At 35.9% G+C, this 16,484-nt stretch overlaps 1 protein-coding gene across 2 annotated transcripts in view; it reads left to right on the forward strand.

Moving 5' to 3' along the window:
- Positions 1-16,484, forward strand: part of dock8 (dedicator of cytokinesis 8) — a 108,351-nt gene that overhangs the window by 35,894 nt on the left and 55,973 nt on the right. For both annotated transcript variants that reach the window (XM_056463448.1, XM_056463449.1), the window contains 10 exons: positions 5,167-5,342; positions 5,929-6,000; positions 6,546-6,654; positions 10,208-10,420; positions 10,534-10,619; positions 11,990-12,056; positions 12,959-13,108; positions 14,179-14,259; positions 15,297-15,453; positions 15,968-16,092. In XM_056463448.1, the coding sequence (XP_056319423.1) occupies positions 5,167-5,342; positions 5,929-6,000; positions 6,546-6,654; positions 10,208-10,420; positions 10,534-10,619; positions 11,990-12,056; positions 12,959-13,108; positions 14,179-14,259; positions 15,297-15,453; positions 15,968-16,092 (1,236 nt within the window). The remainder of the gene's footprint in view (positions 1-5,166; positions 5,343-5,928; positions 6,001-6,545; positions 6,655-10,207; positions 10,421-10,533; positions 10,620-11,989; positions 12,057-12,958; positions 13,109-14,178; positions 14,260-15,296; positions 15,454-15,967; positions 16,093-16,484) is intronic.

Below are 16,484 nucleotides of genomic sequence, written 5' to 3' on the forward strand. Positions count from 1 at the left end.
GGTTTTTCTTTTGACTATGTAATATTCAGTTAATTTTTTACTTCAAATTTGTTCGAAATGACATCACTGAACTGTCTGATGTTTCTCGCGTTCAAATCCCACTCACTCAAGAACAAAGTAAGGCCTTAATCACACCAAACGCAATTTTTGCGTTGAGAGTCGCCATTTTTAAATGGTTTACTAACAGCCGTGAGCATTTTGCCCTCACGCGCTCATTTTAACCGCCTGCTGCACCTCAGGTTTTTGCCGTTACATGCTGTGTGCCTGCAGTTGGAAAAAGTCATTTCTAAATCAGTCACATGTTTTCCATCCTCCAATCAAATTAAAGCAGAGGCGGGGTTTCTGTTGAGCAGTGTTTGTGTTGTCAAGACGACTATGGAGACTTTTAAAGATGGAGGAGAGACTAGTGGTAGCTGTTTCGAGTTATCTGGACCTGTATGACTTCACAAATGTAGAATATTGCAACATTTTTAAATATTACAATTATAACGTTAATATCAGCAATGCTTGTGCACAGTATGCAGCTGATTTAGTCATTGCCTAGTGACCTGTTTTTTGCCTAGATGTCAAGAAAAAAGGCAGTGTGGTTTATATTGTGTTCTCAGAAAGGAAATGTGTGTCTGGTGTGATCTACCCCAAAGAAGGGACAGATTACTGGCACAATCATCTGTCTGCATCTGAATGCTATGTCAATCTGCTGATGTATGCCTTGATAGACAGGGATTTCAAGCGATTCAGTGTCTGCATAAGCGTTAGAGCCAATCCCATCCATATCTGTTGAGCACATGAACACAATGGCCAATCAGCAGTGTTCAAGGGTCCACTTCTCAGCGCTCCAAATGCAAGCGAGAAATGCTGCACCGTCACATTTTTATACATTTCAGTACAGACTCGTAAATGCTGATACTTTTGACAACACACCCAGTAGCGCAACCCATCATGAAAGCCTATATGACAGTGTTATATAACAGATTTTAAACACACAAGAAAATAGAGTGGAAAAGCTCAAATTTAGCTAGTTATTGACTATACAATTAAAGCTAACAGATATTAGTGTTGTCTTAAAAATGTAGAAAATTTAGGCTGAGTTTCATGACCCTATCATTTTCTGTTTTTCCATCTGTTTTAATGTCTTACATTTTTGTTTATTTGAATTTTGTATGATATTGTTTTTCACTATTGCAAATTTATACCTTACAATTGTGTGTTTGATTTTGCTAAGTTTGATTAGAAATCTACAACTGCGAACTCATACTGTGCTTCATATAATTGTGGCCCTAAACTATACCTCAGAATTCTCATTATTTTCATTGATTCATTTTCTTTTTCGGCTTAGTCCCTTTATTAATCTGGGGTCACCATAGCGGAATGAACCGCCGACTTATCCAGCATATGTTTTATGCAGCGGATGCCTTTCCAGCTGCAACCCATCACTGGGAAACATCCGTATACACTCATTCACACACACAACTTAGCTTACCCAATTCACTTATAGCACATGTTTTTGGACCTGTGGGGGAAACCGGAGCACCCAGAGGAAACCCACGCAAACACAGGGAGAACATGCAAACTCCGAACAGAAATGCCAACTGACCCAGTCAAGGCTCGAACCAGCGACCTTCTTGCTGAGAGGTGATTGTGCTGCCCACTGCGCCACCGTGCTGCCTCTAAGTATTTTATTTGATATTATTTCTCACCATTTTACAGCTTAGTTTTTGCTACTTTTGCTTACTTTATTTTTCACATCTGTGATTTGTAAGGGTTTGTTTCATATTTTGCATATTCACTTTCGTATCTTTCAAAATGTACCAAGTTTACTTTTTCTGCTCTCGTGGTTTCCCTTTTGATTTTTACTCTGTGGCAGAAATAGGCTTGCACAGAAATCGGATTAAATCAGCTTATCAACGTAAACTGTCCAGTGTTTTTTTTTTTGATGAAATGCCTCAAACACATAACATTCATTATAAAACAAACCTATCTAGATTGGTAGTTTAGTTTAGGGTCTTTTATCAGAATTGCTCTAGAAAGACCTTGTCTTATAAGGGCTTGTTTCTGATAACTTGTCACTGTGATAAGAGAGAGGCTAAACCTTAAGTGTGAAATGTTTAAGATGTTTAATAACCAGCTTTTAGGGTTATCATATAGTTACACTTTATTAAATCTTTATTTGGCATCCTGCAGGTTTTTCTACAGGATATATTAAGCATTATGGTTTTAATTTGTAGTATAATAGCAGTCTGATTTATCAATTTTAATAAAAATGTGAAAGATCACAACCTCTCAAAGAGCAGTGTGAGTTATGTTGATGATACTCAGCAGGTCTAGATCCGTCTGCTTCAAGTTGTGACAAAACACACTCCATTCCACATTTGACTAAAAGAGGAGTACAACTGTAGGCAATGCATTTTTTACTGCTGTGGTCTGAACATGTCATCAGCTTTAAAATGATTTATTACTTCCAAGTTCCAGCCTTCTCCTTTGTTTCATTGTTTTATAGAGGTCATCGAATGCTCCAGTTCTTGGTGTCTGTGTTTTATATTTAGACTTTTCATTAGTTGATGTAGAAGGAGATTAAAGGTATGACTTCATCATTTGACAGTAGGACTGGAATGGATTAAATTGGTTTACAATTCAATTTCAGATTTGACTCGCATGCTTTTGATTTAGTTCAATTCAGTATCAAATAATTTTCTTGTGTGTATTAGGTTGAGCACATGGCAGACTTTCAAGTTCCCAAGTTCTTAGGACTTAAACTACCCCTTATTATGCTCATACATATGCAAAAACTAATTAACAAACTTGATTGCCTTCTTTGACCCACCTTCAAACAGTATTTGTGTTGAGAATAATTCCTAATTGAAACTCAACATTTGTTCTAACATGACAAAAACAACTATTGTAATGTTAATACTGAAGATGCAAAAATCAATCCTCTAGATAGTTTTCTACATTTCGTCACCTTAGGATTATAAGGTTCTATCTGACATTTTTGTCAAAATTGAGTTATTGACATATTCTTATTAAATGACAACTTATTTACATTATGGGATGTTTTTTATATAAGTTGTTTACTTTTGAAGACTTTTAATAAAAAAAAAAAACTAATGTTACACACGTACTGTTTGCTATATGGAATGCAAAAACTTTGAACCTCAATATCTCAAAATCATTCAGAATGCAGATAGAACCTTATAATTCCAAGGTAGCGATTTCTGTCATGTCATCTCTCTGAGAGATTTGATGTGTTTGGTCTTGGTGGCATAGATCACCTGCACCATGCAGTTGGAAAGGTATTGAATAGGACTCATCAGCCTGCCTATCCAATACAGTTTTATGACAGATCTTTGTGTTTCTGCCATGACTTCTCTCTGAGAGATTCAGTATAGTAATGAATATGTACAACATATGTGTTATTTTTTTACATAGATCTGCTACTACGCTGCTGCTTTGACTATTGGTAGAATAAGCAGATCTATGACCACATTTTACTGTCCATATGTGCCTTGGCCACCTTTTTGAATGGCTTAACACTAGTTTATTAGACTATGTGTGCCTGGGCTACCTTGTCCAAAGGCGTAACCCTCGTGTCTAGACAATGTGTGCCTGGGCTACCTTGCTGAATGGCTTAACACTTGTGTATTAGATTACATATGCCTGGGCTACCCTCGAATGGCTTAACCCTAGAATACTTGATTATGTGTGCCTGGGCTACCTTGTCAAAAGGCTTAACCTCCGTATACTTGATTATGTGTGCCTGGGCTACCCTTGCTGAATGGCTTAACTCTTGTGTATTCGATTATATGTGCCTGGGCTACCCTCGAATGGCTTAACCCTAGAATACTTGATTAGGTTTGCCTGGGCTACCTTGTCAAAAGGCTTAACCCCAGTATACTTGATTATGTGTGCCTGGGCTACCCTGTCGAATGGCTTAACCCTAGTGTACTAGATTAAATGTGCCTGAGCTACCCTGTTGAATGACTTAACCCTAGTATACTAGATTATGTGTGCCTGGTCTACCTTACTGAATGTCTTTACTCTAGTGTATTAGATTATATGTGCCTGGGCTACCCTCGAATGGCTTAACCCAGAATACTTGATTATGTGTGCCTGGGCTACCTTGTCAAAAGGCTTAACCCGAGTATACTTGATTATGTGAGCCTGGGTTACCCTGTCGAATGGCTTAACCCTAGTGTACTAGATTATATGTGCCTGGGCTATCCTGTAAAATGGCTTAAGCATACAATACTAGATTATGTGTGCCTGGGCTACCCTGTTAAATGACTTAACCCTAGTATACTAGATTATATGTGACTGGGCTACCCGGTCGAATGGTTTAACGCAAGTGTACTAGATTATATGTACCTTGGCTACCCTCTTGAAATTGCTTAACTCTACAATACTTGATTATGTGTGCCTGGGCTACCCTCGAATGGCTTAACCCTAGAATACTTGATTATGTGTGCCTGGGCTATCTTGTCAAAAGGCTTAACCCTAGTATACTAGATTATGTGTGCCTGGGCTACCCTGTCGAATGGCTTAACCCTAGTGTACTAGATTATATGTGCCTGGGCTACCCTGTCCAATGGCTTAACCCTATTATACTTCATTATATGTGCCTGGGCTACCTTGTCAAATGGCTTAACCCTATTATACTTCATTATATGTGCCTGGGCTACCTTGTCAAATGGCTTAACCCTATTATACTTCATTATATGTGCCTGGGCTACCTTGTCAAAAGGCTTAACTCTAGAATACTCCATTATGTGTGCCTGGGCTACCTTGTCAAAAGGCTTAACCCTAGTGTACTGAGCCTGGACTACCCTGCTAACTGGCTTAACATTAAAAATGCACACTATGTGTCCTTGTAACAATTTATATAATGTTTCAGGCTGATTAGAAAAATAATCCAGTATATAACATTCAACATGCTTGGATGCATGTAAACTCATTGTTAGAGAAATTGTAAACTTTTAAATAGCACAGCTGGGGCACTTTACGAAATGATATTCGTTCATTAAAATAATAAAATATGATCAGTAATAAATTGTAAAAAAGTATTAATTACTTATATTTAGGTAAAAGAAAACCAACAATACTAATGCACTGATACACTCATCATACTTCTCACTACTTGTTTTTGATATTATGATGTGGTTTTCTTTCTAGCCTCAATCATATGAAGCGGTTGAGCCGGTGGACCTGGATGAGTTCCTGATGTCTCAGCTGCGCAGTGGCGATGCCGAGGTCATGCAGGAGTTGGGTGAGTTTCCTGATGACGACCTGGAGGTGGAGCTTGTGGAGAGGGAATGCAGGACCATCCGCCCCACTGTTGCTGAGGAAGGGTAAGTGTTTAAATTTATTAAGAGATGCTTTTTGGGTATTAAATAATAATGCAGGCAGGGGCGTAGCAACCGGGGAGAACGGGGGGATCCATCCCCCTCACTTTTAGAGACAGACCATTTAGAAACAGGTGATTAACAATTATATGAACATATGATCTCATACAGCCATCCCCCCACTTTTTAAAATGTCTGCTACGCCCCTGAATGCAGGTACTAAGTAAGGAAGACACAAAGTATATGATTGCTCAGATTGTTTTAAAATGGAAAGTGTATTTTAGTTTAAAGCTGCAAAAATGAACCTTTTCACCACAATTTTCTCTTCATGTCTTTAGTAATTCTGACAGTTTTTTTAATACCAAATAAGGTTTGTTATGCACAAACTGTAAATCTGGGGCTGTTTATATACTGTTTCTATCAATGGTAAGAATATTTTTTTGCTAATTTATTTTAATTGATTTTTAAAGTATTTAGTTTAAATAATAGTAATAATAATAATAATAATAATAATAATAATAATAATAATAATAATAATAATAATAATAATAATTGAGTGGTGTTTGTAATGTGTGTGTTTGTGTGTTTTCAGAGTGGAGCTGGATTCCCATGTGAGGGATTGTGTTCAGAGTTACACGCAGCCTTGGCTGGTGGTTAGCAGAAGGTAAATTCCCAGATTCCATTTCCTGTCACTCCTCGGGGCTTCATTTTGAATATTCAATATAACAAGAACTGTATTTACTATTGTTTCTTAATGTTCTCTGAAGTCCACTTTTAATGTTAGCAAGATTTTGACATCAAAATACACAGTTTTAAAGTAATTTAGGCCTTTTTTATCATGCTTTTGGGCCTCTTTTTGAAACATTGCATTTTGATAGGGTGACCAATTTTAAGACTTGGAAAAAATGCCTACTGCTATGATTGAGTGACAGTTTTGGTCTTTCAGAAAAAAAGTTTAAAAACATGAACAAATGAAAAGCATTTTGTAGATGTGATCTGAATCCCGTCTTTTGTCTACTATTACATCATATTTAGACAAAATCCAACATAAGTCATTTTGAAAGCTTGGTTTCTAATAATAGAGTTCTGAAACTTTTTATTGAAGGATTTTTTTGTACAAGGACCTTTTATTTGTCAATAGATCAATGGATGAAAATGTTGTGTTTGGATGTTTATTTACTTGTATACTTTTGTGTTTATTAACTACAGAAGTCAGGGTTATGGATGGATTGCGTACTCGGATAGAACAGACTCAAACAAAATCTTACAGAGGCAGACATTTGAGTCTGATGTTCAGCCTGACAACCAGGAGCAACTAGTAAGCAAAGTTTATACAGTTACATCTTATGTACATGCTATTTTACAACAAAAACAAATGGCAGCTGGTATTTTTAACACTTTAAGGGGCCTGTAAAGTGCTTTGAAATGTGCATTTTTTAAAATTCTACGTTCAAATGAAAAACGAAGAGAGGGCGGGACTCTTAAAAAACAGCCAATAGCGATTTGTTTTATCACAGCTTTCCCAGTGAGAGTGGTTGAGCTCAAGTGCATCAAATGAAAAGCAAATGAGAAGCATCTTGAAGAGGGTGGGCCATGTAGACACTAGAGAACATTTCATTGGTCAAGATTTGATGAGAAACTGTTGTTTTGTACCACACTAGCTTATAGATATCCTTGAAGACTAACATACTGATCCTAACATCTTAAAAACATTATTTTAATTTCACTGGACCTTTAAGGATGCCACCTAGGTAACATGTGTGAACCCGTTAAGGGCTTCTTGCAGCTTTGCTTTTAAAGACGCAATGATTCGGAAAGAAAATCGCAACATAAAGCATGAGGGTGTCCAAACACATCCACAGCACTTGTAAACAGAAAAAGGAAATGGTCGTCCCACATCCAAGTTTTTCTGATTGGTCCACTGCTGTGGAACTGACAGTGATGAGCTGCTCTGCATGTGAAAGTTCTTTTAACTTCACATGCCGTCTAAAAAAATGTGCCATTCACATACACAGCGCTTCAAAAAAATGCAAGACACAAGTGTAATTGTCTCACACATCCGTGAAGCATGTGTTTACATTGAAAAACAATAAAACGTAGCATGTTGTAAAGGAAAAAAAGCCCCTAAGTATGTCCAGTCCTTAATACAAAGCAAATTCATTTTCTCTTACACTACAGGGCTGTTGAATGCTTGACTTTAATGTATATTTCAAAGTCGTTGATTTTATGTGCTTTTGTTAAACCCATTTGTTCACATGAATTCAATCTATTTTATTGTTTAATAGCAGAAATAACGTCAAAAACTCCAGTACCCATGATGCTGTAGTGAAAAATACAGCAACCAGAGTCACAGTGAGCAAAAGCACAGCCAAACAAGCAGTGCGTTCCATTTGGAATAGCTCATCCCTATGAAGGGTTACCCTCCGGAGTGACTGCATCAAAGGGATTATGTCATAGGGATGAGCCCTTTCCGAACAGTGTGCAAAGTGTCTATCAGTGGAATTGATTTATATTAATTGCTAGCTCTGATATTAATTGGGCGATTTTTCTGCACAGCATCATGGGTGATGTAGTTTCATCATGAATTCTGCAGTTAAGCAGAATTTTTTTCTTAAACAGAATTACTGATTAACACTTGTTGCTCACATGTCTGGTTTTTATTAAAAGTCAAATACAGAACCCAACCATTGCATTAAAATCAACATTAGGAAATAAATAAACAAAAATAATTCAAATGAAATGATCTAAATCTTTTCCCAACGTATTTTTGTCCCCTAGTTCACCACCTTGGCTCCATCCCACCCAGCTTGTCAAGAGCCAGGGACATAATGAGCCACGAATATTCATTCTGTCCCCACAGTTCCTTCCCAAAGTAGCTCTGCCAAGGTTTAATTATCCAATCCACAAAGATTTGTTTCACGCCATGTATTTTTCATGAGTTTAGATTCAGAGCTTGCAGGAACACCAAAATCCCCTCTTAGTTTGGGACCCTTTAAAGGGCCTCCACATTCACTGCAGGAGTTATTAGCAATCCAGATGAGTACCAAAAACCTGTGTGTCTTTAAGCAAGTAGATTAGGAATACAAATGGAATGGAATGGAGAGGTCTAGACGGAATGCATCATGGGAAGCCTGTGTGATGCCCACTATCAGAGTCTGTGCATATGGTTCTTATATTTGGCGATTAACAGAAATCTCTCCTAGGGTTTTGAGAATTCATCCATCTGAAAGGCTTACAGTCTTCCTGGAAAAAGGCATTAGTCTTAGAAATATACAGAGCTCATTTGCTGTAGTTCACTGGCAGTTTTGTGGCTAAGGAGCGAATTGAGTTCAGTCAGTAGAATAAGACATGACATTAGGAAAACATTTCAGAGCTGCTTTTGTTTTCCTTTTTGCCTTTGACAAAGAGCTGTGTAGTACAGGAATAAAGCATGTATAAAGAAAAGGATGAGCTTTTAATAGGTAAATAAGAGAATTATCTTATTTATCAGATCAAAACAAGTGTTTATTTTGTTAGAAATGTTTTGTATCAAATATATGTATGTGTATACAGTATATATAAAACCATCTGATCATCCTATTGCAGATCGGGAAAGTTCAATCGCCTCTCCATTCCCCCCTGTACACTGCGAAAACACCATGACAAATTATGCACGGCAAAGCTGAAATTCATTGAATGATACATCACATCTGGGTTTCTCACACTCTTCCATGTTTTAACAGTTTAATTTATTTTATTCCCAATGTAATGTATGTATTTTCTGGGCTTCCATTGTACTTACGTTATGCCCTTTGATTTACTCTTGTGTTGCCTTGTGTCCTCCAGTGAGCTTGACTACTGCTCAAGTCTCGCATAGTTATTTTAGGCTGATGTCATCAGCAGTGTAAATAATATGCAATTCCTAAGAAAATCCTCAGTATGTAGACTTCCAATGTTGAAAACATACAGCGCCACATTGTCAAAAACAGCTGTGTGACAGACAAGCAAATACATATGAATGTGGATGTAAGAATATGAACGTATTCACTGATGGTCATGGTGATTTGAAGTTCCCAGATGAACCTGTGTTATTTAGCCGTTGTTATCATGAAATAACATACCCTGGAATGTTGCAACAGACCAATCATAATCGAATATTCCAGAAAGCCATTAAGTGAAGTTTATTTATAAGCTAATTTCGAGAGGATCACGTGATTATGATTGAACACGGCTGGTTCCGCAATAATGTATGATTCACCAATCAGACGATTCCTAACCCACTATAAAGAGCCAGTTTCTCACTACAGTCATCTTCGACTTGAAGAATCCCCCCTTCCACCCCTACTCTTCCACCTTTCCCTTCATTGGGCGGCACGGTGGCCCAGTGATTGATACTGTTGCCTCACAGCAAGAACATCACCGGTTCTAGTCCTTAAACAAGCCGGCTGTCGTTTCTGTGCGAAGTTAGCATGTTCTTCCCTGAGCTCGCGTGGGTTTCCCCTGGGTTCTCCAGTTTTCCTCCCACAGTCCAAAAAACATGCACCATAAGTGAATTGATCAATCTAAATTTACCACTACAGTCAAAAGCATATCTCTTCATATCAATCATTTCTGTCATTATCTCTTATCAAAACTGGGAGTTCTCGAAACGTACCTGAGCTCAGAGCTCCCCTCTCGCCCTGCTAATGGGAGGGAGCCCAGGGCTCAAGGACCTTTGAGCTCAGGGCTCTCTCCCGGGACAGCATGCCAAACTTGCTTTATAATCAATCATCAGCTAAGTGTGAACTCTTGAAATAAACATAAATAATATATATTTGACTTTGATAAATGTGAGTATAGATTTTTAATTTTGAAAATAATGATATCGAAGTATTTTTTCCATATTTCTTCAGGATAAGTCGCCGACGCTGACAGCATTATGTGATGATACAGCTCGGACCACCCTCACGAGTTCAGATTTTAACCTGAGGGCCCTGCAGCCAGACCGGCGAGTTGAAAGTGTCCTGCGCTTCAGCAGCCCTGAGGAATTGGACCGCTTCAACCAGGAGTCCAGACAGAGCAATCGCTATGGCGAACTCTTTGGTCTGTACCCGCCTATTGATGAGGTGAAACCTTTAAATTGCATTAAATACAGGCAAGCAAATAATGTAACAATGTTTTAGGGTGTGAACACAAGAAAGATTCAGGTAAAAAAAAATCATATTTATTCTGTTTACAGGAGGATGCTGTTGCAATTCGGCCTATTCCTGACTGTCCAAAGGAGCATTTTGGGCAGAGGATATTAGTGCGATGCCAGACCGTCAAGTAATACTTCATACTATGGATGTAGATTTGGTTAAATATAATTTATGCTTAGCTATATGCTAATTTATGCAAACAAAGTATTAAAAAATACTAGCAGCATGTTAATAACATTTTAATTCACGCCATGTGATATTGTCCTATAAACAAGCTGACAACATTTAATTGATGTTATGAAAGGTTAAACATGTTAATTTAATGTTAATTCATACCATCAAAATGCTAAACATGTTAGAATCTAGCAAATTGTTAATTCATTCTATAAATATTCTAAAACATGTTAGCAGTGTATGTGCTAAAACATGTTAAAAGCATATTAGAAACATGCTAATCAATATTATAGTGTTAAACATGGTACAAACCTGTCGAATAAGCTCAAAACAAGTTAGCCTGTTACTTGTAGCATTGTTTTCATGTTTACAACATATTCATATTAGCAAAATGCTAAAATATGTTAGCAATGTCTTAAATCAAGCGACAAACATAACATGATTAATCTTGCTAACAACTTGTTAAATTGTGTTCCTAGCTTGATTCTAGTTAGCCTGTTACTTGTAGCATTGTTTCACTTCTTTACAACATATTCATATTAGCAAAATGCTAAAAGATGCTAGCAATGTCTTAAATCAAGTGACAAACATAACATGATTAAGCGTGCTAACAACTTGTTAAATTGTGTTCCTAGCTTGATTCTAGTTAGCCTGTTACTTGTAGCATTGTTTTCACTTGTTTACAACATATTCAAATTAGCAAAATGCAAAAAGATGCTAGCAATGTCTTAAATCAAGCTACATGATAACATGATTAAACGTGCTGACAACTTGTTAAATTGTGTTCCTTGCTTGATTCCAGTTAGTCTGTTACTTGTAGCATTGTTTTCATGTTTACAACATATTCATATTAGCAAAGTGCTAAAAGATGCTAGCAGTGTCTTAAATCAAGCTCGAAACATAACGTTTAGATGTGCTAACAACTTGTTAAATCATGTTCCTAGCTTGATTCTAGTTAGCCTGTTACTTCTAGCATTGTTTCCACAAGCTAAAATGCTAAACTTAGAATTATGTCAAACATGCTAAAAACGAGTTAGCCTGTTACTTGTAGCATTGCTTCTACATGTTAACAACATATTCATATTAGCAAAATGCTAAAAGATGATAGTCATGTTTTAAATTAAGCTGGAAACATGATAACATGTTTAAACACGCCATAATTTGTTAAATTGTTTTAGATTTTTATTTCATTCTTTAGGAAGAAACACATGCATCTGACAATTATGGTGTATAAATTGTGCTGAGTGTCCTTTCTCTTCACTACATTTAGCGTTATTAAAGATGTATATGTCTTTGAGAGAATGTTTTGAATGTCTTCAACAGATTTGAGATTGAAATCGAGCCTCTCTTTGCAACCATGGCCCTTTATGACCTGAAGGAGAAGAAGAAGGTCAGTTTCTGATGGTCACTTTAAAAGCTAAGAATAAAATTTTAAAATATGTGGTGTAGTTTGACCTCTTTCCTTAAGCTGTGGAGACATAATTAAAAAAATATTCTGCCTGTCAGTGTCCTTCCCGTTAGTCCTCCCACATTCCTTGACTTCAGTCTGAACAATGCTGGACTTTAAAGAAAAGCGGTTTCCATAAACAACCATTAACATAGAATTGTTAAAGGTTAAATCAAGATCCTATGTGGTTAATTTATTTGAAGTGTGAGTAAATGTGAAAAACAATAGTCTAAACAAGTGTAAATGGGACTCAAGATAAGTCTGAAGAGTATAAAACAAGGAAACATAAAACATTTTAATGGACACAGCCTGTCTTTACCTCAGATTTAAGAAGGTCTTGCAGTGACAGTCCTCGATGTTAAGCAATCAGTGATTATACTACTTTTAGATGCAGTGCTGTGTATTTCCATATTAAACAGACAGACGGCAGATATATTTGGGAGGAATATCCTGCATTACATTAATCCTCTTTAGCGTTAGCTTTGACTGAAGAAGGTTAATACATGAGACATCAAGTCACATGATCCATGCTAAATGGGGACTTTATTCTGGGATTTTTTTTTTCATATTTTGATGTAGAAAGTGTTTTGTATGGAAGGAATAACTATTTTTACAGAGGAAAAAAATATTTAAGATTCCTGAAATGCCTGAGGCTTGATTAATTGATTTATCAGGGGACTCTGATCTGACATGTGACTCTTAGACCATGTTTACGTCAGGAAATTTATATTTAATTAAAACGTATAAGAATTTTGGTCATTATGGGACATCATTTCTCAGGTAATATTCTTGGAGATCATCAGGTTGGTTGCTTCATACTAAATGCTGTATATTTTTTCTATTAGATTTCAGAGAACTTCAACTTTGACCTGAACTCAGATCAGATGAAGGGTTTCCTGCGGCCACACACTCCTCAAATTGACACCTCCACTTTGGCCAGATCTGCAATTTTCTCCATCTCCTACCCCTCTCCAGACATCTATCTGGTCATTAAGGTAGTGTTGAGAAATTGATTGGTCATTGTAGCAGTTATTGAAATAGTTAGTACTTGGTCTGATTTTTGTTTTGTTTTGTTTTTTGTTTTGTTTTGTTTTGTTTTGTTTTGTTTTGTTTTGTTTTTTGTTTTGTTTTGTTTTGTTTTGTTTTGTTTTGTTTTGTTTTGTTTTGTTTTGTTTTGTTTTGTTTTGTTTTGTTTTGTTTTGTTTTGTTTTGTTTTGTTTTGTTTTGTTTTATGGGTGACTAAGTACTGCTGGGGGCTCAGTGGAAATGTTTGGAAAAAAAGCATGAAAGAAAAATAAACTAGCAACAATTAATAAATTATTTATTAAGATATTAATAAAAATAAAAATTAAAGACATAGAAATATATCAAAATCCAATTTAAATAAGATTGAAAAATATGATTAAATAAAGTTAAACTGAAATACACCAAAATAGATAAGAACAGCTAAACAAATGCAAACTGGATTAAAATTAACAACTGTGTTTTGATTTAAATAGTATAAAAAATACAGTACTATATTAAGTAAATTTAAAAACATACTAAGAATATGATAGACAAATTTATGATGTTAATATTTAAAGGTGTACAATAACATATATAAAGAGAAAGTGTCTCCTATATATTTGCAGAAATATTTGACAGTCTTTAGGGGTTGGGGGTCCCTGGTAGGAGGATGTTTGGGGCTCTGTGTTATTTAAAAGATAAAATACATTTAGAACATTTAGAATATGTTGAGTTGTTGCTCAAGAAATTTTGTGGACATCGTGATTTATTTTAAGGGATTCTCTGATGAATGAAAAGTTCAATAGATAAAACTGCTGTTGAAATAGTGTCCTAATTATATACAAACAACAATATGTATAATTAAATTACTGAACCCAAAACAGCCATAGTATACATGTGCATAATGTGTATTAAATAAAAATATGCTGTTTATATCAACTTGTATCAGGACCACTAGTATCAAAAGTGATGACAGTGGAAATTATTATGCAGATGTTGACGAATGGCAGATTTACATAAAAAATAGTGTTAACAGTATGTTTGTATTGTGTATTTCTAGATTGAGAAGGTTCTTCAGCAGGGAGAGATTGGGGATTGTGCTGAACCATACATGGTACTGAAGGAGAGTGACACGACTAAGGTAACAACTGAAAACTTCTCTTTTATTCAAACTAATTTTTTTCCATTATTAATGTACACAAAAAATTAATTATAATATAAAAATAATTTAGTTTAGTTTTTAGTTACCCATACTGAAAAAACAATATATTAATACGCGTAATACATTGCCGATTACTTGTTAATTTTAATATTATTGTTAAGTAATCCCTTCCCTTACAATATTACAGTCTCAGAATTGTAGTGCATTACATTACTGCTGTGTTACTTTTAAGTTACTTTCAATAAATTAACTACAGAAGTTGAACTTAAAGGCAAGTGTGTCAGATTTCATGCAGGACTCCTGCAGGAGATTTACAGGGAACATGAAGGAATCTTTCAAGGAACATGCAGGACTCCTGCAGAAATCCTATAGGGAAAATACAAGTCTCCTGTAGGAATCCTATAGGGAAAATGCAGGACTCCTACAGGAATCTTACAGGGAACATTCAGGACAGCCGCAGGAATCTTACAGGGAACATGCATGACTCCTGCTGGAGTCCTACAAGGAACATGCAGGAATTCGGCAGGAGTTCTAAAGGGAACATGCTGGACTTCTGCAGGAATCCTACAGGGAGCATGCATGGTTCCACACTCAGCCATGACATCATCAAAACGCCTTTGTTTGTTTTCAATAAGCATCCTCTAGTGACAAAAAAATATATATATTCTGCCATCAATTGCTTGCGGTCTTGATGTGCTTTGCCTTTCAACAATTGTATTTTAAACCTGAAATGTGTTGTAATTCACATTACTTGATATGCACGATTAGTGTAAAATATGAATGAAATTTGCAAAAACATACTTACTGTAATGCATTAGTTTTTTTTAACTTTCCATTCTAACACTGCATACGGCCCACTAATGATCATTTAAAAAACAATTGTGATTTAAATATTTACCAAATTAATCTTGATTATGAATTTATTTCCATAATTGAGCAGCGCTAATCTGGTTTATTTACCTGAAAACTAATATAAATCATTTCTTAATGAAACTATTGTTTTCTGTGTCCTTCAGAATAGAGACAAGCTGGAGAAGTTGAGGAATCAGGCGGAGGGGTTTTGTCAAAGACTTGGCCGCTACAGGATGCCATTAGCCTTTGCTACGGTCAACATCATGAGTGTCATCAACTCCACACTGGAACGAGACACAAGTGACACAGACAGCATTAATGGTAAGATGCCGAATAGATGAACACCAGTGATATGTTAAAGTTTTTAAAATATTTTATTTGCAGTCTGAAATATTGATGTAATATGTAATCTAAACGTTTGATATCACTATAATAGTAAGAGCATATTTAAAAAACAGAATCAACCATAGATGCATTTGAGTTTCCTTTTTCTGTTGAACACAAAATAAGATATTTTGAAGGAGGTTAGAAACCGGTAACCATTGACTTTAATAGTATGAAATACAAATAATATGGAAGTTAATAGTTACTGGTTTTCAACATTTAAAAAAAACATATCTTCATTTGTGTCCAACAGAAGAAAGAATCTCAAACAGGTTTATGATAAGTCAAGGGTGAGTAAATGATGACAAAATATTCCATTTTGGGGGAACTGTCTCTATAAACCTTTGTAGGGCACTGCTACCCAATATTAGGACCCAAAAATAAAGTATTGCATCACATTGTAAAAAATCATATAAAATGCTAATCATATAAAATGTTGGTAATGTAACAGGCAGGGGGAGTATGGACAAGAAGGGATTGCCTAGACGCAACTCTGACAGATTCAGCTTGATGGAGGACAACTATATCCTATCAGGCTTCAAACCAGCTGTCACCATGTGCACATTCATCAAACAGGTATTACTTGTACAATTCAAAACAGATAGTTCACATCTTTCTCCAAATGTAGGTGTTTTATTCATCCAGGAAAGATAGATAGCACATTTTAAGAGTATGGGGGTCAATGAATAAAAATATATTTAAACAAATAGGTTCTGGAAGAAGTCTCTTTTGTTCATTATTATGACAATTAAAAGTGTAACAGGGTTATAGTTTGAAATGTTATGACATTGACAATATTATTCAAATGTTTTTGGTATTAATGCATTCGGCAGACCTATTTATTGAAAGAAACTTATTTTGCATTGAAGGCACACATTTTATCAGTTCCTGCTTTCCATGGGAGAAGAACCCAAAACCATGGTATTTCTAGCACAATGCTTTAGTACTTGATCTATACTATAGTCAAT

Source organism: Danio aesculapii, chromosome 8 (assembly GCF_903798145.1).
Source record: "Danio aesculapii chromosome 8, fDanAes4.1, whole genome shotgun sequence".
Taxonomy (NCBI): Eukaryota; Metazoa; Chordata; class Actinopteri; order Cypriniformes; family Danionidae; genus Danio; species Danio aesculapii.